Source organism: Echinococcus granulosus (genome assembly GCF_000524195.1).
Source record: "Echinococcus granulosus chromosome Unknown EG_S00188, whole genome shotgun sequence".
Taxonomy (NCBI): Eukaryota; Metazoa; Platyhelminthes; class Cestoda; order Cyclophyllidea; family Taeniidae; genus Echinococcus; species Echinococcus granulosus.
Genome location: NW_020170568.1, coordinates 42,933 through 68,593, shown reverse-complemented (window position 1 = coordinate 68,593; position 25,661 = coordinate 42,933). Strand labels below are relative to the sequence as shown.

The following is a 25,661-nucleotide window of genomic DNA, read 5'->3' as shown; positions in this document are numbered from 1 at the left end:
GAATGTTGAAAATAATGAACTGCTGACCGCTAAAATACACTTAGATTAGTATCATGGACTGACACAAAGTATTTAATAAAGAAAAGATTTTTTTGATTCCAGGTCTCTGCAAATCTTTAGTATCATTTGTAGCATTTTTACACAAGAAAGGTAAATATTTATTGCTCCATTCGCATTTATCTGCTGTGAAAATTACAAACGTTTTAAGTAAAAATGATCAGCTTCTTTTTTACAAAGCTAAAAGTGAACACCCATAAGTCCATTTTTTTCATTTTAAAGAGGATAAAAAATTACTTTAGTCACATTTTTAATGGCTGTAATTCACTCTGAAGGATTTTCTAATCTAGTCCAAACTCATATAAAATTGCGAAGATTTTCTTACTTGTAAGCCAATGTTTAACAGAAAGTGCTGTAGGGTTTCCAAAGACCTACCTAAAATATTTCGTTAACACTTTAAAATGTATTTAAGTAGAAAGGTAATGGTTTAATATGGTAAAATTTGCTGACTTAAAGGAATGTTATCAGTCTTATCCAAGCAGGACAGTACCTGAAGCATGATGCAATTATTTGTTTATTTATGGATGATAGACTAGGAAAATCATCTCATCAGCAGCACTTACTAACCTTCGGGTCGTCGTCCTTGCTAGTCGTTGTATCATCGTCTTCACTGTCGTCCGAATCACTTCCTGAATCCTTGTAATCTTCGTTTCCATAATAGGGATATCCGTCGTAACCATTGTCAAATTGTCTTTTATATGGAAGATCTTGGTGCGTTTCTTTGTGTTCCTCAACTGCAGGGACTTCAGCGACTTCAGAGCTTTTAGCAGACTTGGCCGATAACTTATTCCCTCTATCACCGCTCTTTGGTTTCTTTTTCTTGTGACTATGACAGCATTTCGTGGCGTAGGTGCAAAAGCTTATTAAAACGAGTCCGAGAATGGCAATCAGCATAATAATCGCAGCTGCCACTGGTCCAATGATGAAAATAACCTCTCGATTAGGGTTTTCTTGAGCCTCCTTGACGCCCTTATCGCCACCTCCAATGCTTTCAGGAAAGGTTTTTAATACGTCAAGGGGTAAATCCTTTCCGGAGATCGTGAGCACTCCTTTCACGTATTTCATCAAACGATCTTGATTCATGCCAAATTCATACGTCGTTTGCTTTGAGGTTTGGTTATATGTAGGAGTAAAGAAGACATTTAGTAGACCGCCGTTGATGCATTGCAATACATAATTCAGGATGACAGTGACAGAGCTCAGCACGGAGAGTTCCATTATCCTACGTAGGGAAATCAGGCAAAATTTAGGAAAACTAAGCCTTTGAATCCTGTTTTAGGAGAGAGAAAAGTGGTAACGAATCACATTACACTACTCATATAAAAAGATAAAGATACATTAAAGCAGCTTAGTTTTCAGCATGAAGGAAATACTTTATTTGAAGTCTATGCAAAGAATAGGTATCCTGTAGAACATGCTTTCTATAGAGGGAACTTGTTACAACCACATTAAACTCTAAACGTATGAAACAGACCTATTTTATTTCCTGCTATACCATCCACGAGAAATGTCAGTTTCAATGAGTGCACTACTTGGCATCGAGATATTCTAACTCAGAGAATAATACTGCCGCTGCTGTAAATTAACACTGGGGCATGTTGATGTAGCCCACAAATATTCGTCGGGATGAAATGATTAATAGGTGAAAACATGCCGGAAACACAATAAGGTACCTAAGGCTGTTAGAGCCAGACTTCAATGTTACGATGGCCATCATTGGCCCTTACATTAGGTGCCTGCAACATTGAAATTTTTACAATCATTTTCGCCCGACTTGCCATCGGCCTATTCTTTCAGTCTGTTAGCGTTTGAAACTTAAGCTGTATTTGTTAATTTTATTTCAGACTTCTCAAGTCTTTAGTATAATACCCCTCTGAGAGTCATCAAAACAAGTTACTTTAAGGCTCTTTTTTTGGGCTTTAATCACAGGGAAAATTTCAATCGCAAGAGGTTTTGGAAGCAAAATAGCGAGATTTTTGGTATTTGACCTACACAAGCGCTTGAGTGCAAGGTTTGGAAGCCACATCCGAAGTTATGGATATCACTTGCGATCTTCCTTTTAATTAAGGATGGGTCTTTATGGACATTTATACTTAAAAAATATCAAATCTCCATGTGTGCAAGATATTTTATGTGAGCTTTGTCAAAATCTGGTTGAAATGTAGCCGTAAAAATTTTACTCAGATGATGCGTCGCTTAAATGAAGGTTATCTTTGTTCAACAACAAAGGTGCATATTAAGGTCATTTTAAGGTCCTAACCAATCCTTTTTTACTCCCGAATGACTTGAGTTAATTAACTTTCAGATAAAAATTTTCAACATGACCTCATTTACCCAGAATAGTGTTTAACTATGTACACCATAATAAAACAAAAGTGCGATCTTGGTTTGAATGAAAACTTGAGAATATGCATAAAAATGGCAAATTTCTGAAATACCAAGCTTGAGGATATTCATGTTCACCAAAATAAAGTGTACCGCGAACTTACCTGAGCTAAGCGGTGAATTGGATGATCCAGTAAATAAGACGATTTAGCAAGATGAAAGCAGTATTATGCTCATCGGCTTTGCGCTACTATGGAAGAAGATTGGTACGAATGTGCTTTTACACCCGCACTTCAATCATTGCGGTGTGGTGGCTGAAGTAGCCACTTCATTGATTAGAACCAGTTCTGCACCGCTCATGGATTGCCGAATTCACACGTGAAATTTATGTGACACTGCATATTACTTGAGAAAGTAGGATTAATGTTCCGATTGCCTTGAGACTACGTCGTACTGCAGTTCATCATTATTTATAACTGTGATCAAATAACATACAGACTACATAGGGTATGGTGATAAATAACTTTATTGTATTTTATTCCATTTTAATTATAAGCCCACCTTTTAAAATGCCAGACATTAGGACATGTTAATTGTAGACTTTCTAAATTTCATTGGTACTACTATTTATTACTTTAAGATAACCAATGAAGTTTTTCTGAGGATGACTCTATTTTGAGTTTTTAAAAAGGGCACTTGCATGTTTTACCAGGGTCATTCAAATTAGTCAAAGGAGAAGTCGGGACGGTAATTTTCCCAGATGCGACACTTGTGAATGATTTTGGGGCATTCGGATACTTCACTAGGAACGGTCAGAATGGATTGCAGATGGAAAAGAGAGCACGATGAAGCCATCAAAGGTCTGAAGCAAATGATTAAATCCCCACCAATTCTAGTATTACTTCATGTCAGACCGGATACCTCTCCAATCTTTCTGGGCACCGACGCTAGCGATATCGCTGTGGGTGGTGTGCTCTCACCATAATTTGAAAAACGTTGGGAATGCATCATTACTTACTCGGGCGCCAAACTCGTTAAGCAGGTAAAAGAGATTGGTGCTACCAAAAGCAAACTCTTTAGCGGTCCGACATTTTAGACATTACCTGATAGCCGGTTAACTCATAGTGAGAACAGATAATCAGGCAGGTCAAAAATAGCCAGAGATAGACCCCTTAGTGGTGGGTTGGTACAAAAAAACTTACAGCATTATGATTTCATAGTACAATGTACATTATAATGAAGCTGTATTACTTCACAGACCAGACATAGTACAAACCGGTGGTGTTTCTGTGAATGTCACAAGTTTGAAAAATCAAAAAAATTCGCAAAGCACTAATCCTGATAGGCCTCCAGCAATCGAAGGGCTCCTCACACCCTCCTACTAAGCATCATCAAGAGAGATGTTATCAGTCATGGTGGTAAGATTGTTTATAACAGGAGTAGTCAAAATTAAAATCACAGCACCTGCTGTCCTAGTGACTTCAGGTCCATTAGAACAACTAATACGTCTTAATTTATGTAACCAATCGGGCCAAGTAGGAGAAGATGCTAGACACCTCGAGCTGATGGTAGTGATAAGCTTTTGATGCCCTAGATTTGAGCACTTTCTGCCAGATTTGGGTTATTTGAGACAAATCTAAAAGACCTCACCTCACAGCGATTGCCCTGCTTTAGCCTATGCCCACAGGGTTCCTAAGGCAGAAAGTAGGCATGGAAATTTTTCGACACTACCAGCTACAGAGGGGAAAGTGATACAGACTTTTAACCGTAGACTATTTCAAAAAGTGTCCGAGGCAGAAGTCTACTGCACCCAAGCTAATGAAACAGTTACGTCTGGTTTCTTCATTTGGTTAATTCGTCAAAACTGGGATCCTGACTCTGTGTATAGCAATTAAGGTATCAAATGTGGCAGTCCACTTGGACTGCACTTTGTAAAACTTTTGGACTTGTAAAGACCCACGTCACAGGTCATTTGTAGGGTGATTACCAGACAGAAGGAACAGGCCGTCCTAGAACTAAGTTGTGTGGAGCTTATGCCAAGATCGTTCAGCTTTAAAAAAAATTTAGCAGTTAGTCTATTTGATCCTGAGTATCTTTATGTATATTCTTGCCAGACAAATTTTTATCCACGTTGGCGAACACCCATCCGTATTCTACATAGGACAAAAGACGAGACATTAAGAGAAGCCGGCTTAAAGTCTATCATGAAGGAGTCCTAGGGCAGTTCTGTTACGGATTCACTTTAACCCCAGAGTATGACGCAAATCCCGCCACTCTAGAAGCAAAGATGCATTCCAAGTGATACTGATTATTTCATTAACAACTTGGTCTACAGTAGCGGGTGTGTACAACCGATAGCGATCCATCGAAATAAATTATATTCTTGTAAAGGTACACCACCAGTTGGATACGGGGGGGGCGATTGAAACGGTAACTAAGGGTAGAAGTCGACCAAAAGTGGCGTGCGAGGAAACAAGCTCTAGGAGGAGCAATGGGGATAATGCTTAAAACGACGGAGGAACTAGGTAACTCATACTTATTTGAATACGCTTTTCGGTTGGTGGTAGATCAGCCTCATAAACAAGAAGGCGTTTTTAATCCTTAAGGAAGAGACAAACCTTAAATTCTCGCAGAGCTTAAATCGGCTGCACAATTCCACTTTTCTAAGCTACATAGTGCCTACATCTAACCAACCTTCTCTATTCGAGAGTTTAAAGTGGGAGGTGGGAGAGGAATTTCGAGAAAACTATAATAACTTTGTAAGCATCATTAGGCACCGCTTGACAAAACAGACTGATGCGAGACGGGCAGCAGAATTGGTAGTAGCAGTGGCAAATACCTTTACCTCACGTTCCGCATTTGAGCCAGTGGTGAAACACGCAGAGAAGTAGATAAATCAAAATAGGTAATAAAGTATCTGTACATTGAATTTTGAGTAAAATTTGAAGATTTGGTGCTTCTCTGTCCGTCAAAAGCCCAAAAATATTTCTTATGTATGGTTAGATTCGATAAAGAGTAGTAGGAAATTAAAATAAGGCCAAAAGAAAAAGGATTAGCTTTATAAGTCGGGTGTTTTATCTCTTTAGTACCTCTTTCTGGTAAAGCAAATATTGCATATAATTTTAAAGGTTTAGCACATTTCCTCAACTGCGGGAGACATTTTTTCTTTGGATTTACACAATTTTCTTTCCCGTTCCGCAGGCAACTTCAATTTTCCAAGGTAATAGCCCACGTGATGTCGTGAGAGGAATAACTCGCATGATGAGACTAGGTTTACCAACACCTCTTCTATGCACCGTTAAATGTCGGTAAATGATGCTAATGGATGCATGGAGAAGCGGGATTATCCAAAACGATGAATAACGCAAAGTTGATTGAAATAAAACATGCAGCCGTACTTGGTGAAGATTATTGCTGGAAAGACGATGACGGACAAGAAAATGGGGATAAAACGATTATGGAGTAGTGGAATATATGCAAGTGTGGAAGGAAACGTGGAAGGGGCTGGAAACTGGCCTCTAGATGAATTTACTATTCCGATCTAATCGCCACATCCAGTACCAGTTAAAACACATTTTTGGGATTTGCATCAAACCAAAAAGATGGATAACCGCAAGTCGGAAGATTAATTTGGAACCCCATATTTTCTCCAGACAATTCATTTGAAACAAGGTGAGAGTTAAGGTTGAAGAACCTCAATCCCGCACCAATGAATGAAAGCATTAAAATCTTACATCTATTTATTTATTTCACCAAATCGGATCCCTAGGACAAGTTAGACTGTAAATTTTGAAGTGATGCCGATGTATATTGCGCACTGCCACTTCAACTGTCTCACATGGTAAAAGTATAAGGAGAACATGGGATATTTTGACCCTGTCTTCTAGTTGAACCTTTTCCAAACACCCATTTGTGCGGATCTCATTCAAGTGTGTCAGTTAACGGATCATTTAATCTTCTAATTTTAAGGTAGAATTTTAAAATGAGTTTTACATGCGCAGTTCTCAAATCGAATGATTTCTGGGCTCTACTTGACCAAATAACTTTTTACTACTTGACACCGAATACATGGGAGTCTCTGTGCCTACGGTGATTATCATGACATTGTGGACGTAAAGATTCCCGACCAAATACTGGTTTTTGGCAACAAAAGAAAGTCAACTGAATGCGTCACATGTTGCATAGCAACTTGGTCACATCGGGTAAAGAATAAATCAAGCAGAGAAAGTAGAGTAACGGATTTAATTATTAAAAAGAACTGCAGTACAAATAAAATCCCCGATTAAATATCATGGTCAGAGATCTGGTGCTGTGACTCCTCTTCTTTCGTATCTGCTTTCAGTTTTTCTTCATCTTGTTTTGCCTCTATTCCCTCTTCTTCGTGCCGCTCTTGCTCTTGTTCTTGTTCTCCTTCCTGTTCCTTTTGTTCCTCGTAAAATTTAGATTGTGAATATCGCCTGCCACTCCTCGGCAGCGGCACAGGCTGATAACTGGAAGCTTCATGCTCCGAATTGTCATCACTTTCCGGGATTGAACCACTTAATCCCGAGAGTTCAGCAAACTTAAAGTCCCCAAGATCGAATCCACGTCGATCGGTATACTCGTAGATGGCTGGAATAGGTGCTGTCAGTCGGAAATTTTGCTGTTGCTGTGCCTGACCGGGAGGTATTTGGTAGTAGGGTGACGATGAGCTTTGCGTAGTTTGTGGCGCAGCATACCTGCCAGATGGCATGGAGACATATCGATTCTGTGAAGGTGAGGTGTGTGGTTGATATTGCTTGTAGTGGAGTCGTCGGAAGTGATGCGATTGTACAAAACCGAGGTAATATACATTAAAGCAAAGCAATGTTGTGATAATCACCGCAATTGCCAGTGTGTAGAACCAAGTGAACAGTCGGGCGACCTAAAAACGCGACGCATATTTCTGAGAGTGGTGAAAGATATAAAAGTGGAGTGTTAAGCTCTGAGAAAGAACTTGGTGCGTCTAATGAAGATTACCAAAAAATGGATTTAGATGTTTCGTAGACCATCTCCAAGAAAGGAGAAATAACGTGACAAGGCTTTTGAAGATCTCAACCTGTTATCATTGAGAGTGCAATAACACGGAAGTTTTTTCAACTGCATGACCATTGCCACCCTGTGCACTATTCCCACCAATGACGTCCTTCATTACCACAATTCCAACACCGCTGTCGTTTTGCATCATCACACAAATGGTTATGTATTACGTAATTGCGTAGGTTTTTAATGATGAAAGTAATTTTAATGTCGGTTGCATCGTAGTTTCTGACGCCGCCGCAAACTTCTACGACAATCCAATTGCCGAGTGCTCACTGACTCGTGACCAACCGTCGATTGTAAACTTTTGCTTGCTGACAATCAATGTTTAATAACTAACACTAAAAATTAAGTCAGACACCTTTTGTTGCCAATCGTTTTCTTCATATATTAGCTCTAAATGCTCAAATATGTTTCAGAAGAACAAACCGCTTTAACCACCATTTGCACCAATATACCGATATACCAGGTACCTAAATAAGCATGCTTGGTCTCCAACATCCAAAGTTAAACAATCACTTGAAGGTACTTGGAAAAGCTAGACATCAGAATAATCATCACTGCCACCGATAGTCAAAAGCCAGCCACGAATTCCGCCTATATCCCACATGAACCCTCTGTTCCACTACACATGACATTGTCTGATCACCTTTCTTCTGCCTACCTAAGGTACGAAATTCCTTACGGGTAAGTCATGCAGTATGAAGCATGAGATCATATGCAACCTTTGAGAATACTAGTAGTACTTTCTTCCCACTGGCTAAATAGTGGAATGGATTTGGTAGGAATTGGATAGATTGAGGATAACTAGTGGTTTGATTGTTCTCTTAACAGGGTTTGGGTTGAAATAAGCATTTCTTATCATAGATCAGTCAGTCATCCAGCTAGCCATCCGGTCAGCAAATAATCTGATGTTGGTATTCTTTGGATTTACAGAAATAAATAGAAAGTAAATAGATCAACTTCCATGCTCCTTACCATCAGTTAGTAAACGGTGTGTAAGCCGGATCCGTCTACTTCATTGCTCTCACGAGTTTCCCATTAGACAAAAGCGTGGTCCACCTGTTTTATCTTTTTATGTTAAATGTAAGTAGACTTAACCCGATTTCACGCATCGATCCTTAAAAGATCCATTACTAGAATTATATCTCTTACTTGAACAATTTGTGAGCCTTATAGAGCGGGCTAAGCATATCACACCATCTTCAAATTCCGCACTACGCCCATTGGGAGGAGCTACTCCTAGTCAAGTAGAAAAGATAAAACCACGATTTTTTAACGAATTGATTAAATGGCCCTCTATAAAATGGAAACTGTGTCAATTAATCTGGAGCAAATGCAGTAAAATATGCCCTTCTGAACCTTAGTGAGTTCTTCATTGCGTTGATCGGATAAGGGAACCACTGACAACAATCGCGAAAGCGGTGTTCTGAGAAGTTCGTTCCTTTGCCAGATAATTAATTTGAAGACTTGAGAGAATTTTTGAGTAGAACTAAGCTATACAAATCACTACAAATTGCCATATTTGGATAATATCACACAAAGAAGAAGTATCCTTGATTTGAGTAAATTGCTTCATTTTTAGAAACGAATCCTTCCTATTGCAAATGAAGACGCCATCCACTGAGCACGAGTTCCGCGTTGTCAGCACCTTGCAGTAAAGTAAATCAAGGTGATTGGCGTCACATTCAAACCTTTTACTGTTTAACACGCTGAGCTGTCATGTTCTCTTCAAACAAATCGGAGTACTAAGATTAAAACTTTGTGGATGAGCTGTCAGTACCAGTTATTTTAACATCTATACTAGACGCTGGATATTATCCCTCCGTGAGTGCAAGGCGTATCTGACCGCCAAAAAGAGGAAATAGCAATAGGCTATGGTCATCGTTAAGTGAAATGGAAAGAAAGTAGCAAAACAGAGCAATTAGTGAAGATCTAGTAATTTTCCTGGAGGAAATTCCTCAGACAGATTTTAAGTCTATATTCCACTTTACTTCATTCATTCATTTGCTAGCTCCCCGATTTAGTTATCAATATGACAAAACAGGAAGTGAACAAACACGTTACAAAGAAGTGCTTAACTTCCTTTTAGCAATGAATCAATCTTTATCTAGGTGGTTCATTCTCCTCGAGGTTGAAATGGTTGCGTTCGTTTCAAGTACGATCTTTTTGGGGCCCCGACATATGGAGTGCCCAGAGAAAATACTGTGCTCGCAATAGTGTGAATGCAAGCCAGAGGTTCTACCTTAGCTTTAAAAGCACTCAATGTTAAGCTACAAATAAGTATTCTACAGTCAAGACGTGAATTTCCCCTTTCAGCATAAGAGGGGTATTTTTAGACAGCTACAAGCGAATTTCATCGACCGTCGAGGCAATGACGCACTTAAATACAAAGCCCTCCTTCCAAATGTTGGACAAGCTACGCAGAGGAAGATACCAACGACACGGACACTTGGGGTCACAGTTAGTCGGAGTCCATTAACATGCCCTCGACCAGTTTCAGAAAGATGTGGCGCGCCAATCGTTTTATCGTGGAGTTACAAATGTGTGAGATGCATTCTTTAACAGTCTGGGATTACTGAATGGACCGCATAATGACGCAAATGGATTGGTCAAGCTTGAATATTCAAAGCAGGTGTAGAGGGTCCAGAGGCTGAGGATAATCGTGTTCTGGTTTTTGAGCAGTGTCGGTGGTGCAGGGGGTGGTAAGATAACTGAGCTGTGTTGGCTAATTTTATTCTGAGTCAGACCCTAACACTGACCCTCTTAAATGGAATATTTGATAGCCATGCTCACAAATAGAAGACAGGCGTCAAGAAAACATTTTGCATCTTTTGGAATCAGAAATGGAGTTAATTGGGCGGTGTTGCTGTTTTGTGGTTCTCAAAAGGGTTATTGGATTATGCACTTCACCACCCGAATCACCTTCTCTGAACAAACGCTAATTGTTGCACCACCTTGCAAGAAACGACCTAGAGACACATGTGATGAAGTCGCACAACTACTACGCGGTGCAGCACGCAATACAACCACTTAGATACTTGAAAATTTCACCCGAAATTTGTTATTTACAAGTTGTTGTAGTTCAATCTCCAGTGTTATTCGTCGTCAAAGCTCGTAGAAGATGAACAGCTAAAAGATGTTAAAAGAAACTTTAAGATTTCCTACCCACAGACGTACCCCCCCATTTTGTCGGCAGACCATGGTCAACAGAGCATCGGAGGCTGCGTATAGTTGAGAACAAGGAAAGAGACCTTGCACAAATGTCTCGATCACTGAAGTGAGATTGACATTAAGATCCACCTTGAACGCATTTACCAACTGCCAATAGACTTGAGATACTGGAGCAAGGAGGGCTGTATTATTGTTGAAAATCTAAAAGTTGAGAAAAAAGAAACTTTGATTTATTTGCATTCGCGTCGCAGGCATTTCGAAGCATAATTAAACTTGGGTGAGAACTAAGGGGCTTTGAATTTACTCGATGCTAAAGAGTTGCGTGGCTTAAAATTGAATTCGTGCTCCTCACCACGGTCGAAAATGCTTTTTCCAAGATAAATAAAGAAAATTCATTACCCTTAGTTGATCCTGGATTCGTCAATATGGGACGCATAACGTAAAAGAGAGATCGCTATAGCTAACTAATGACTGGTATAATACTCTCCGGTTTGATAATTTGGAGTTAGGCATTAGTAATGTGGGATAATATTGCTGGAAAATAAGAATAGTGAGGAACAGCACCGATAATCTAAGTCAAAAGATTGACGAACGAGATCACGCATCTGGCCAAACATGCTTTAAGACCATGCTTAATCTTTTGGCTTCTACCCTCTAGCTCTTCCGACCTTGCATGTTTGGTGTCCAGTCGGGGGAAGCACCAAAATGTAAAAGTAAGCCATTAATGGTTAGTAGCAAGGATGAAAATACAGGTGATGATGTAGAAGACACGTAATAATCCTAGACAAAATTCCTTCTAAAAAGGTGAAGTACAGGGAGCTACTTCTATAAAGTAATGGAACGGTTCTTGAATGCACAGTTTAACATTCTTGAAAGAAAAAAGTATGGCAATAATTTGGTTGTTGTTCCACGATCATTGTACTTTTGCCCGGTGATATGGTCTTTGGGCCACTCTCTCCGCAGGCAGTAAACATTCTATCCTAGGCTGGGAGTGCTTCATTGGCGGCAGCGGAAAGGACAACTACCCTGATTTCGATTACTGAATGGTAAACCTCAACGTGACGGAAGAAAGGCTTATGTTGCCATGGAAGAATCCGTGATGACCTCTAACAAAAGGGTTGAAAATTACGTCCACCTGCAAATACCCAAGTCCTGCGTTCTATAAGAGTGTTATAAGTAGATGAAGCGACGCTAGCCGTGAAAAATCTGGAAGGTTTCATTACGAGAAGTCTACGGTACTTGTATGAAGATGTCAATGAAGTGACTACAAGATACTTTCATTACATCTACCTGCCAAAAAGAATATAGACAAACATGTCGCTGGGCTACACTGAAGCGGTAACGAAGTGGCAAGGAGGAACAAACGCGAAATTTTATACTCAGGTAAATATTTCATACACCGTCTTTGATAAATAACTCTGCATTTAACCGGTGTTCCTATGACCAGCGATGGACATACGCAATGGTTCGCACATTCCTTCTTCCCAAATGGGTCCAGATTCAATGGAATTGCCAGGAAGGATCAGTGGTATTGCGATCAAATATCTTCTCAATCACGCGCGAATTTGACGACTGGTGCGATTGGTTCGTGGGTGTTTATCTTACAGCATCAATTGCGTTGCGATGCCCGACACAAGAATTTGACTAAGGGGAGTGTTAGGGACGGCGCCCAAAGAAACAGCAAAGATGCGTCATGCTTTGTTTTTTCAAATCTTGGCTTTAATTATATGGGTGCTGAAGGCCAAAGCTATTGTACGTAGCCTGATGGTATAGTCTCCAAGCCATACCAGCAGCCCCAGCCCTTCTGAACGTCGATATCACGTAATCTGTCCAAATATTACTCCATTCATCTCTAAGGGAGTCTTGAAGTGCAGCAGTATTCTTTGCAGATGCTTCACGCAAGTTGTTATCGCACGAAATTTGTTGACAGTAATCTAACAGTAAAAGGTAAGACTGTATTTTACTCTCTTTAAGCCGTAACCTTCTGAGAGATCCTAGTTTAACAACAGAGTCCACTTCGAGATGGTTCATACCTTTATACCATGAGCTTTTAAAATTTCACGCAGAAGTGTAAGAAAAATCCAAGAAGACATTTTAAAAATGAATTTAATGTCCTGAATTTGGTTCTGCACAAAATTCAGCTTATCCGGTAAACAATTGGAAAAGATAATTTTGAAACGGCATTATCACCATTTCTGGTTACGTATTCCCTAAAAGTAGTAGCCACTTTGAACAACCATTTTTTGTAGTAGACTTTTTTTCTCAATTTTTTGTGAAAAAGAATGCTTAAGGCTCTACTAGAGGCTGTGCTAAAGGGGACTTAAAAAACTGATGCATTGTGGGTTAATCTAAAACTGCTCTTGATACGTTGGCCGCCGCTACATGGGAGACATTTAGCCAGGGAAAACAAATTCCACTGTTGAATAAAAAGAGCTGCTAATATTTTTGCTTTTTCTTATTTAAAATACAAAAACGAGCTAAATGCTAGGTCTCGAAACGTTAGTTAGGCATGAAGAGTTTATATCACAAGCATGCAAGCCGACTGAATTTGATCTCTGCAGGTGCCTAAGGCTTTCGCAAATCCAACATAGAGGTAAATCAACTCGGCTTCTCGTAATTCTATGTGGATGTAGGAAAGTGGGAAGCTTTTTGAGACCATCAAGTCCATTTATTATGGATTTTATAAATATTCGTCTTGCAGTATCGGCCATGCAATGGACTCCTAATCATTTTGAATGCATTTGGACAAGACCTAGAATCAAAGCCGGGACCTAGATGCCGGCGTACCTTACCTGAAACTACCATCATCACTATTCGTCTTCTCATTTATAATTTAGACAACAACACTGTTAACAGGCTAGACGCCGTCTTTAATTTACTGCTGGGCCATGCAGTGCTTAAAATGAAACCAAACAAAATTTAAGGAAAAATAAGGTACAATCCGTGCTTAACCTACCACTTTAGTAGCGTTAATACCACCAACAAGGTAAGTTACACCGACAGTAAGATTGCGGCGAGTCTGAACGGCAATGAAGGCATCTCGCAAAAGCTTGACTTTGGCTTTCACTGCAATCAACTCCTTCAAACTTAAGCGGATCTGGCCTACAACCCTCTCCAGAACCTGACCCACAGACAAGCCCAGTCTGCGTATTTTTCGAACAAGGTCCTCAAGGTCGTCTGCAAAACTGGTTAAGTTTTGTTGTGGCAATCGGCTTGGCGAAAGCTCATCGATGGAGGACTGGAAGTAGATAAGTTGACATCTGTAAGCACATTCAAAAGGAGACAGTGGGTTGTAGGTAGTCCTACCTGATAGTTAATGTTGTCGAAGTACTGGGTCAGATTCTGCGCCGTGATCACGATTTTATCCAAGTCCTTTGGAATGAGACTAGCCAAATTCAGTTTGATGATCTCATTTTTAATTGTGCTGAAATAGATGCGGTACTTATTACTGCAAGTACCATATCAGCTATCGCAGATAAAACATTCGATACTTGACAGTCCCTTTCATTCATTGTGGATAATATTATCAGGATTTATATTGTCACAACCAATCCATGCAAGAAAAGGTGAAAAATTCAGGATAACTCCTTTCCAACCCGTGCAACCACTTACTTCTCCCCATTATTAATTTTATCTGTCACCTCCTTGGTACTTAAGAGGGCAGATATGTTGATTAAAGACCTCCATCCAACAGCTCCCAGGAGTCCCATCTGGGCACTACGTGTTTCTCTTCCACAGAGTACTGTTGTAGCGTTGATGATATTTGTGGGTGGCGGGAGTACGAGAAACCCATTAACCGAGCCTCTCATCAAAGTTTGCACTTGTCTTACCACTGATAGCCACAATTCAGAAGCCACAAAGGAGTTGAGCACGTAATCCGACTGCCCAACTCCACGCTGGTCCGTTAGGTAAGCACAACCATCGCTGACAAGGAGGACGCAGGTAGGTAGGGCAATGATAATGAAAATACTGGCCACAGTGAGGAAGACGGTGAAGAGGACGGCGTGAATGAGGCTGCAACGATTGCTGCAGACGTGTGATGAGGTGATAGCAACATTGCCATCTGAAGGAGATAAGGGCAGTCACGTTGACATTGAATGTGCAATTCAACACACATCTTCCAAAATCTTTTTTAATGCTAGTAAGACACCCGACGTGAATGCAGTCGGAGGATAAGCAAGTTGATTGTGCATTGGACTGGGTGGATCTTATCAGTCTCCAATGATTTGGGGAGCTACTTATGTGATGGGGGGTAATACTCATTTCACCCATATCAAGTCTCACGGGTCCTCTTACCTTCATTCTAAGAAAGAAACCCATTCTAAATAAAAAATCTCAGTTCTACAAGTTTGGAGAGGTGATTCTTCTGTCCTATCATCTTTCGTCTCTACCTTATTCGATTTTATCTTACTAAGCAGCTTTCTTCGATGGAGAAGACCAGAACAAATGTTCATCCAAATCAACGAGATCCTTAATCTAAACTAATGGAACACAAAAAGAGTCTAAACGAGGTTGTCATTCCAGATTGTGATTTCAGAGAACCCGCATTTCAAAGCGGAATGGCGAGTGACTGGTAGCTTCATTTATCGGCGTAAAGCATTTCGCAGATTGTCTGTGGAGTAAAATTTAGTTTAGTCTCATATTCGGACACGCGAACCTCTTCAGTCTTCCCTGGCTCGGCTATTACTCCTGCAGCATGGCATTATGGTCGTGTAATCCATTCTGGCAGGGTAGTTTTGGGGCTTTTGCATACAACTAACGCCTTAGAAAATAGCTATTAAGAATGCTCATAAACAGATCTGAAAGTTAACGGAGGTGCAGTTTTAACAGCACAACTCATAATTCAGTCAGCACTTTTGTCTTGAAGACGGAATCCAAGTAGCTCGATGCTTACTAGGAAACGAACACATAATATTTGCTGAATTATTCTTAGGCAACAGCTTTTCCAAAAATAAAAGCAACAGACAATAGTACAAACAACTCGGGCAAAAGCTTGGCGGTTTCGAATGCCCCAACTTTGCCTCTACATTATTTTTGAAATTGGGAAATAATGGTAGACTAGAGTGAGCCAGAACTCACCCATATAGAAGAGTTTTGTATTCTTAGCCTCCAGGACGTAGAGCACTGCAATGATTAAATATGCAAGAAGGATACCCAGAAAGATAGTAATCGGTATGTAGACCATGGCATATATATAGGGTCGAACAGTTCCGATGCCTTGCTCCACCTGTCCGGTAAGTTTAGTAAAAGTGACATTTAACGCCGTAGTTTCGTTTGCCACAGCGTTCCAAACTTGAATAAGCGAAGAAAAGAAGGAATGGAGGTCAAGTAAGGTGGCAACTTTGGCGAGAATTTGATCTTTAACCTCGAGGATCTTTGAAGTGAACTGACTAAATTGATCAAGGATCGCGGAGAGGTCTATTCCCAGCTGGGTGAAGACGAAATTCAACACTGCAGGCGGGTCAACTTTGATTGCGGAGGCGTTGAATTGAAGCAGGAGGATTGAAGTGCGGTTCTGAGAAAGTGGGAAGATTTGCCAACTTGAATTTGATTTTGACAAAATCACTCTGTAAATAAGCTACAATGACATGGTTCGTCAAACCTTACTCTGGCATTCTAATTGACAAGTTAGCGTACAATTTGGTAGAAGATTGAGTCAATTTTGAGCAGTGAGAGGCCTAACAATTCGTTATTTTTTTTGCTAGATTAGAAGGCACTTACAAAGATCATTTTACGAATAATTCTAAATTTAAACAAATTTAAAGACTGGAGCTTAACAAAAATTTCCACTTTTATTCTAAGCAAAGTGATCCCCTAATTCTGAGGTTTGTTCGAATTAGTTGTGTAAGCTGGAAACCGTCGCTAATTTCTCAATTTCGATTTGGTAAAAGTTAACCATGAAGCCCCAAATGTTTGCGAAATGTAGCTTGAACAATCCAGACACTTCATCTGACTGTAATCTGCCAAGAAACACAATGAGTGGGCATTTGGATGAGTATAAGATGGCCGAGAAGCTCCCCCTGTTTTCAACATAGCTTGCGGCAATTAATTCTTTAACTATTGGGAGATTTGTAAAGTAGAAGGTATCTGTCATTAACCAGCTATCCCTTGCTCTACGTCAAACGACATATCATACGGCTGCTTTAGTTTGTTCCACTGCACGTCAACAATTGTGATTACTCCTGGCGCAAACACTGGTAAGGATTGTGACAGCTTTTTAAGAACAGTAGGGAAATGACGCTCTTTCGAATAATTGTTCTTTCAAAGCAGATGCTGTTGTTAAAAGGCACGTGACCAAAAGTGGAGGCAATAACCGTCCCACCGAAATTCCATTTTTTGGGTAATTTGAGAGCCATACAAATGGGTGACAAAGCCCCTCACGTCGTATTGGTCAATACAATGAACTGTTTTAACTGTTGAATGCCTGCCAAAGTCCGTATACATTAGGCAAAGGTAGACGTCAGTCCATCAATGAGTTGCTCCGTGTTGTTTTCTACTACTTTTCTGTTGTTCTGAGCTTTCGCATTATTACATGTCGGTTGAATAAATCTCAAATGACTCCAGTCTGTCTGCTTCACGGACGGGGTTTGGCCAGGTGTCAAAAGTTAGCTTACCCCAGTTTTTTGAATTAAATGTGATGAAGGTGCAATGTGTGGGAGCAGAATGTAAGGCAGACAAATGGTTGGAGTAAACAACGCAATGTATTGTGGTAAGAGAGAGTATTGGGAGTAAATACGTTAGCAAATAATCATTCCCGTTTTAGAGATCTAGAAGTTTCTTTTTGCAATTTAATTGTATAAACCTAGAACATTCCCAATTTGGGATCTCGTGGAGTTCACCTCACGGTCCAACATAATTTGGGAACACTCGATGTGCACTTCTAATCACGGTAAGTTCAAGGTCATCCAAACTACTATCAGCGCGTGAGAGTGGAACCTCTGTTTCCGGTAGGCCAACCAGGAATCACATGCACCCACGCCTTACCCCTCTTGCTTTCGCATACGCGTCGGCGGTTAAAGCCGTCCACATTGAAGTCTTTGTTACATGGAACTCGGATTGGGTGCTCAACAGAACCCAAGCTAGCCACCTACTGAGCTGTGAGGGCTATGAAGTAAACGGATTCCGCCCACTTTTCAGTCATTAACAGATGGTAAGAAGTGTGAAAGATTATCTATTTGCTTTTCATTTCTATCCCGTAAATGTTGGAGTGTTTGCTAACCGACCGACTGTCTAGTTGGCTTGTGAGGAGAAGTTATTCGTATCCCAAAGTTCGTTAAACGAACTAACATATAATGATTCAAATGACCCATTACCTCACTTTTCTAAGACAGCCACCACCTTGCCACTGGGAGACCTTGAGTGCTTAGCATGTGATGAGATCAAATGTATTTCCCATTGAAGATCAAACGACAATAACGGAAAAGGTCCAAGCACTTAGTAATTTGGAATGCGAGGGAGATATTGCACCACCTTTATCCGCATTCACCTCAAATAACTCCAAGGGACAATTGTGATTTTTTCTTTGCTTTCAGATAGTTAGAGAACAAGAGTTCAACGAAGAAGAGGATGGCTAGTAACAGGTCTTTGTTTTAGCTAGAAAGGATTGTAGATTGCAATGATGGCGAATTCTAACTGATTCGATTGCCTTTTATCCATTTTCAAATGTTATTTTATATCCTTAGTAGGTGCGGGCAACTGTGCTCCAATAAAAGGTGACGGTTTCTTAAAAAAATCTTCTACCTAATTTTAACAGGTGGCAATTCCATCTTAGCCAAGTATATGTCTGGTGATGATACAAAGTTGTATTGCTTTAACTTCTGTAATTCTATTTAGGAACTAGTAATTACGTCGCTTAAGGGCACAGTGAATAATTAAACGTTACTCTGCAAACCAGGCTTCAAAATTTCTGAAATCAAGGATGTTAAGGTGTTAAAAGTCAATTACCTTATTATTAATTACTACTTTAGACAAAAGTAATTTATGTTTATTTGATAATTTTGCTCCAAATTATCAGACATACCTGAAGACTGGTGCATAGTGCTGCTATTTCAACTCCCAGGTTGATTGTACACGCGTTTTTAAGATCGGCCACAATAAGGTCATGATGGACCTTAAACTGACCAACCAGATTGGAGATATCCGAGCTGACCTTTTGATTGTTCAATCGAATACTCTCCATATTGGCTTTGACAACATTCAAGGCACTTTGTAAGTGGTTTCCAGTCTGTACAAGCTGTTGAACGCCATACTTCTCCAGTAAACTGTCTACCGCAACTGCTACGCGACCTTCCAAAAGAGTCTGAGAAAAAATATTTTAATCGTTTTGTGAGTTGGCTGATGCCTAAGACGCGAAGGGGCTTAAAGTAATTGGCACAATTATGCGATTCCGAACTTGATGTAACCTAGGCACTGATTTTAATATGGTGTGAGGTAGCTTACAAAGCACCTAAACGCAAGTCCCAGATAATTAGTACTGAAAGCAACTAAGAGGAGACTGATAAATATCCATGATAAATTGCTAATGGGTGCTTACTATGAAGGCCAAAGGCGAAATTTTTCAAACTCTCGCTAAAAGTAAAGTTATTTGCCATCAAAAATAGTGTTAACTTTGCTTGAGAACTGAACGAACTTCAAGGAAGCTCGTTTCATACTAAACATATGGATTAAATTGGTTGCGTAAGTAGAGATGACAAAGGAAAAAATGTTAACCTTTTCACTCTCATGTAATTTTGAACATGACTTCAGTAGCTGGGGCCTATTAGCAGGTAGTGGTAGTTGAATGGGAGCAGTATGCAACAAGAAATTAATTCCTGAAGTCTGGTTTTTTGTGAAACTTAATGTATGAAGAATACTCGGATGTAGCAATAGAGTTTGCTTGGAACACCTCGATTGGGGCCACTCCAATTAATTGTAGGAAAGCGGTGGTGCAAATTCAGTAGCGTCGCATGACAACGCTAACGTAGGACTGAACTAATCAGACAGGTCCTATTCCATAATTCGAACATTTTTAAGGGAGCGTACAGCTAGCTTCATATCAGTTATTACCAATTGTTTCATTTAATGGTATTCTAGAGGGAGACAGAAGGTACTTTGTTGTTTTTAAGCTAAAATAAAATTCCTTTTAGGTCGAAGTTTCATAGGTTACTCACAGATAAATCTAATGACCGCTTTATCAAGCTAACACTTTCTGTTGCGAAATGCAGGTGCTGGTAGGATAAATAACTGGACTTATCCATCCTTTGGAATCCCTCCAAAGTCATATGATGCCTCATAATTAATACCCCAAAAATTCAGCGTGGGATTTTCATCAGCACGCCTTTTTGTGTTGCTCAACTTGCATTACCAGAGGAAAGTTCCATTAAAAGCCATTTAAAACACAGAAATTCACTTTAACAGACCATGAAAGTTCGGCTTTTGTAATTAATTTTTTTGAGTATTGCAACCGTTACTACGCTGAAATTAGCCACAGTGATAACGTAGAACTCTGCTTGCACCCTCCGTGACGTTATTGTCCCAGCTCTTTAGTTTTCTCAGCATAAAGGCAATTCGATGATCATATGCCTTTTTAAATCTTCCGAAGCACAATGCAATCGCTCGCCATCACAACCACGGCTCCGCTTTTGCTGGCTGGAACCTACGGCCAAAATGCCATTGAAATGCGAACACCTTTTGTGGGTGGCAGGACTGAAGGAAGTTGTCACAAGAATTTGTCATATTGTTTCGCCAAATAATGAAACTGTTCACGACTCGAAAAATAACTTAGCTCCTTCATATTTCAAGTAGGGAAATGATTTAGCTGGATAAATAGACGGCATAAAAATAGGGAAAAAAAAAGCCAACTTAAAAAAACGAGGCTTCTAGATGCTACTTTGTTTTGCACCAAATGAATTAGCCACTAACGTAAATTTCCAAGTGGAATGCCATCACCGTTGAATGTTGTAGAGCCTCAATCAAAACCACAATTTAGTTCAAGTTTTCTTCACTGCCGCAGATAATCATATAAAATTTTTATTTCTGTCTGGGAGCTTATCAAAATGCACTCATATACCATTCCAACTGTCATCAGAAAAGAGCAGCTACTGAAAGAAAGGGTAATGCTTATTTAGATGGCATATTTGACAACACAGATCTTCTGCGAAACTTCTAACCTTTAGACATAGAAAAAGCTTGTGAAACATACCATGAACGTCGAGTTGACTCGAACCAAAAAGTTAGCGGTAGAGGCGTTTCCAGAGGCGGTACCGGATATCAGAAAATCGAGAGTCTGGGCAAAGACATAGTTTAGACCACCGAGCAAGTTGAAGTTGTCGGGGTTGAAGGTTGCAGGAGTGGATGTGGACCGATTTTCCGCCAGCATATCAATGACAAGGTGGCCGGTATCAAAGAGGATGCAAATCATTACCATGAGAACAAGAAGAAGCACAAAAGTGAAGACAAAAACTGCCACATGGCAGATGAGGAGCTTGTCAACGTTTTTTTCGAAGGATTTGCTCGATTTGAGGGCCTGAGTGTGGAGTTTTTCCAGGAGGTAAGGGTCATGGTGGATCTCTTTGTCTTGAGGCAACTTTAAAGCAAATATAAAAAGAGGAAATTAATAAACCCGTTGCTGCGCTAGTAGGTTCTGCTGGTTTCAAAGGTAAGTTGTGTGCAGTTGACAAAACTGGCATTGCATTTGACCAACGGGAAGGAGAATCTAGTTCTTGTTCATGATCTTAAATTTCACAAATGAAATAAATCTGGCGGGACATCTTCATTTCAATTTACCTTAGTTCACGAAGTAGCATCTGGCCCATACTGACATTCCAGGTATTTTAAAATTTCTTGACATAGTAAAGAAACCGAGTTATCAGGCAAGTATTTGGTGTTAGTACCGTTTCCAAATCTACAGTCTTCCTTGGTGCTGACCCATGTTCGAGACGTCATTTGGATGTTCTTAATCAAATTCTTAGGCTTTTAAACTCACGTGAAGCTTAACAACCAACTTGAAGAAGGACCTTCCTATCTTGTCAAGCAATGATCTTGTAAAGATGGATGACGGCATGAAACAAACTGAATTGTTGGAGATAATTTTCGTGAACCTCTGTACCATGCGTATTGAGAAAACGAGGTCTAACGGGTGTAAGGCGCGTCATACCACCCCCCAATGAAGGGAATGGCCACTTTTCCCCTAAGTCACAAGACACGATCACTATTCACATGAAGAAAAGAAGAAGCACTTACGTTCTAGTCAGTCAAAGCAATGCTTGACTAAGGAAATAATCAACTCGGAGAGGTGCTTCCAAAGGCTCCCATTAATAATGGCCTCATCAAACCGGGTTAAATGTGAATGGACGCCTTCACAGTGCCTTAGGACGAGAACTTTGATCCGACTAACACGGTTTGATAATACTGGGAAAATCTTGGAGATAATTACAAGATGATAACTCCATTAAAACAATTAGTTAGAGTATAGCTGAGGAAAATGATTAGCATGAGTGAGTGACTTTGATTTCAAGTGTTGTAATTGACTTGCTTCTATTCTAGCTGATCTCTTGATAGGGAGTTCCAACTCAAGAATTCCTTAAAACAAACCGGCTCTATGAAGTAGATTTGAAAATCTCCGCGTTTCCACTTCTGGAAGCCTATTTAAGGTAGGCATGGGTAGCAGACGTATTTCACCTAAACCATAATGTCAAATGACAGTCTTGTGTTGCATGGGATTTAAGAATGAAGAGCACTCACTTAGTCGAATCCAGCTTAGTATCTAATTAGTGTAATTTTTTCCCATTTTCATCATTAATATAAATATATTAGGTGAAACAAAGGTGTGGCTAAGCGATGGGCTGCTTTTTACTACTTAAATCTTGTTGCCATAGACACAAGGCTCAAATCCCTGTGGAGTGGTGGATTGTACCCCAGACGTATTACTTTGAAGGGGGCTTGCTACCGTAGCTACTTGTCTAAAACGGAAACAGCTGCCGTGACAATGGGGTTGCATGCTTTATACTGAGTAACTGAAAGGGTCACAGGGATAGACACCGTCTCTCCCAAAGTGGCTGATCACTTCATCAGGGGTCTGGAGGCCAGCAGTTAGATATAGGTAAAAGAAAACACACATGTGATACATCAAAACTCTCCTTTGGGGAAGGAAATTGCCTATTTAAAAGATGGGAAAATTGTCATCAGATCACTAGCGATGTATCTTCTGTTTCGGGCTGAAAAGATTTCGTGGAATCAATTTCAGAAGGAAGTTACTAGCTAATGGCTTTAAGGCGAAGATAGAAAGCAGTGCTAAATATGAGGTGAATTCTTAATGGCACTTCCATAAATAGCCCAGACCGAACGTTAGGATTGTACAGCCAAGTCTGGTGTCACGTTACTTCGCCTTGAAGACAATAGGAAGGGGAGAGGAATAAAGAATTTCATAATGGGACTATGCCTTTAACCGTTGTTGTGGCAACATAAGTACATTTATTTATAGGTGGGTTGAATTCACGTGACACTCCCATAAAGTTTTGTAGATTCTCTCCTTTACGGATTATATCAGACTCAATGTTAGACGTTGCTTCTTTATGGTTTTGGGTAAAGTTGCTGAAATATTTACCGCGTTTTCTTGGACCGACTTTCCCACTCACATCACCGACAACTTCACCAGGCATCTACTTGACAACCCTGCCAGTTAAAAATTGTCATTGACGCTTCGAACCTTTGTGAATGTGCATTAAAGAGAAAATGAAAAACCGAAATAAAAAATGAAACAATATCCTGATTTTTCCCCGGTTTTGATCAAGTTTTTTGTGGTAAAGACTGATTGGCAGTAATTAGAGACCACAATAATCCATTTTAAATGATATAAAGGGACCTTCATGGGGAAAGAAATTCAAGCAGAGCGCATGTGAACTTTTATAACAAATGACAAATGGCAATTAGTTGCACGATTGTGAAAGAATGGGAGTTCTTTGTTCTCCAAGAGTGGATAGACGGATCTCACAGCGGATTTGAGTCGGTGTTGATAAGTATACTTAAACTTTTTCCCCTAACTCCACAAGAGAACGTCCCTTCTGGAAATTACCATATTCATCCCAACCAACAATGGTGTTGAGAGCATAAAATAAGAATGTGATCCAGTGTTGGAATTTAGAAATAGGAGAAAATATCTAGGCTTTTGGCAATGTTGTCCATTTTGCCTGGCCCACGATGAAAGCCGACTTGTCAGGTCATGAAGAATGCATAATGTAATGCATCTCTGGCTGCTGGTCGTGAATACAAAGGGTTCCACCACTTGCCAGGATTTCAGCGTTCAGATGTTGAAATCCCAAACTCAATTCTCCTTACAAATAGATCCAACATACAGTTTTGAAGCAACCATTTTTTGCACTTTTAGCCATTCATCCCCGTAGTTTTCCTGTTATTGCAGTAGCGGAGAAGGCATCGCGTCCTCCGGCTTAATGGATCACTCACAACACTTAACCCTACGTTTCTCAGTCTCCATTACATTACCTCCTACTGCCCAACCTGTTACCATTTCTTCCCTTACATCATGACCTTTTGACCAAATTTGTCGCCTGATCTTGTATTTGCATTCATAAATACGCCCTATTCTGATTGACTGAGACAAAATTTTCCCCACAAATGGGCGTTTCACATTGATATGCACTGTCAGTCGAAAAATTGGACCTAGAAGTGAACAGTTCAAATGTCCTCGTGAAAAGTACTTCTATTTTACCACCACCAAGCTTTTTCCCAAACTAGCATTCCATCTACAGTTATCGTCTCCCATGCAGACCACAAACACTTGCTCACGTGAGACAATATATTGCCAGCAATCGTCTTTTTGCGTATGTAGTACAAATGTGAATGACATGATCCGATTACTCCAGACAGCTTTCCACTTTGAAATTACGTGATTGCCACTGACGAGGAACACTTAAACCGGAGCTGCATTTGCAAGACGTTCAATAGGATATTGCCGTCGGCTGTTGAGCTTACTACCAACAGAATTTGAGGCAGTTTCTTTTCCAGACTACTTCGTTGAAATTGTGGCAAGGAAGCCTTTTTTGTACCGGCAAAGATTACAAGTTTGTTGCGACACAGAATAATGTCAATTTTCAGTAGGAAAACCTAATTTGATGGTCGCTGAATGTTCTTTTGTAGAGGTAATGTCTTTATTTTAATGCAGGCTATCGACTCAACAATGATTTCATACCCTGATCAACGTTTTAGTCTGCTCTGAAATGGTTTGAGCATATAAATTATGACCTCGCGATTGAACTTATTGTATGGATATATTCGGCCCCCGAATAATGGGAAAGTTCTCCTCTGCTTTGTTACCTTATAAAGCTATTCACTTTTTAACTTTCCAGTTTTTTGAGTTAATTACATCAGTCTTCTTGAAATCCTGGAATCCTGGTGAATCCTAGATTTATTTTCACTGAAAACCTAAGACATGGGGTCTTTTTCAAATATGAATTCCGGCTCAAAACGGCACAAAATCTTTGAAATGGGCTGTGATTAGCTGTTTGGGGAGTTGATTCCCTCTCCCTAACCATTCGTGCATTACCATTTACTGTCATGACTAATATGTCACTTGAATCAAGTAAATGGTTATAGAATGTGCTGGACAGTGAAAAGAAAATAAAAGAGAAACTCACAGATCTCTGAGCAGCCATATGTTTTGTGAGTTTTCCATCAACATTCCTATCCCTCTTACAACAGCATGGACAGTTGCAGCTCACAGTAACGAGGGCAAGAGGGAGGAGAAGGAGGAGGAGGGCAAAGAGGACCGTGACACCGGTTAGAATTGCTACTTGTTGAGAGTACCCATTGCCATCCTGAAGCTCAGCGGGGAGCCACCGGTAGACCTCCAAGTTATGTCGGCCTCCGAGAAAAAGATTTTGGTGAATGACCTCCATGAGCGTCTGCAGGAGGTCAATATTACGCTGCGCAATTGTCGAATTAGGAGTCACCATGAAGAAGTCATTGAGGAATCCACAGTTGTAGACGTTTGTAGCCCAGGCGAAAACTGCTGTGGCTCCCGACAGCAGACCATTTTGCAGAGACGTTACCAT

At 40.2% G+C, this 25,661-nt stretch overlaps 2 protein-coding genes across 2 annotated transcripts in view; both read right to left on the bottom strand. All coding sequences in view use genetic code 11, as the record gives it.

Moving 5' to 3' along the window:
- Positions 1–6,105, bottom strand: part of EGR_10084 (hypothetical protein) — a gene marked incomplete at both ends in the record, with an annotated part of 14,501 nt that extends 8,396 nt beyond the window's left edge. Inside the window, 6 exons of the mRNA XM_024499333.1 lie at positions 64–183; positions 621–1,327; positions 2,392–2,499; positions 3,765–3,944; positions 5,228–5,547; positions 5,956–6,105. Coding sequence (XP_024346259.1) covers positions 64–183; positions 621–1,327; positions 2,392–2,499; positions 3,765–3,944; positions 5,228–5,547; positions 5,956–6,105 — 1,585 coding nt within the window. The remainder of the gene's footprint in view (positions 1–63; positions 184–620; positions 1,328–2,391; positions 2,500–3,764; positions 3,945–5,227; positions 5,548–5,955) is intronic.
- A 559-nt stretch (positions 6,106–6,664) lies between these two features.
- Positions 6,665–25,661, bottom strand: EGR_10083 (hypothetical protein; the record flags this gene model as incomplete). The annotated part of the gene is made up of 8 exons (XM_024499332.1): positions 6,665–7,285; positions 10,621–10,815; positions 13,921–14,038; positions 14,227–14,677; positions 15,694–16,129; positions 18,635–18,913; positions 20,795–21,178; positions 25,245–25,661. The coding sequence occupies 8 exons, from the start codon at positions 25,659–25,661 to the stop codon at positions 6,665–6,667; spliced, it is 2,901 nt and encodes a 966-aa protein (XP_024346258.1).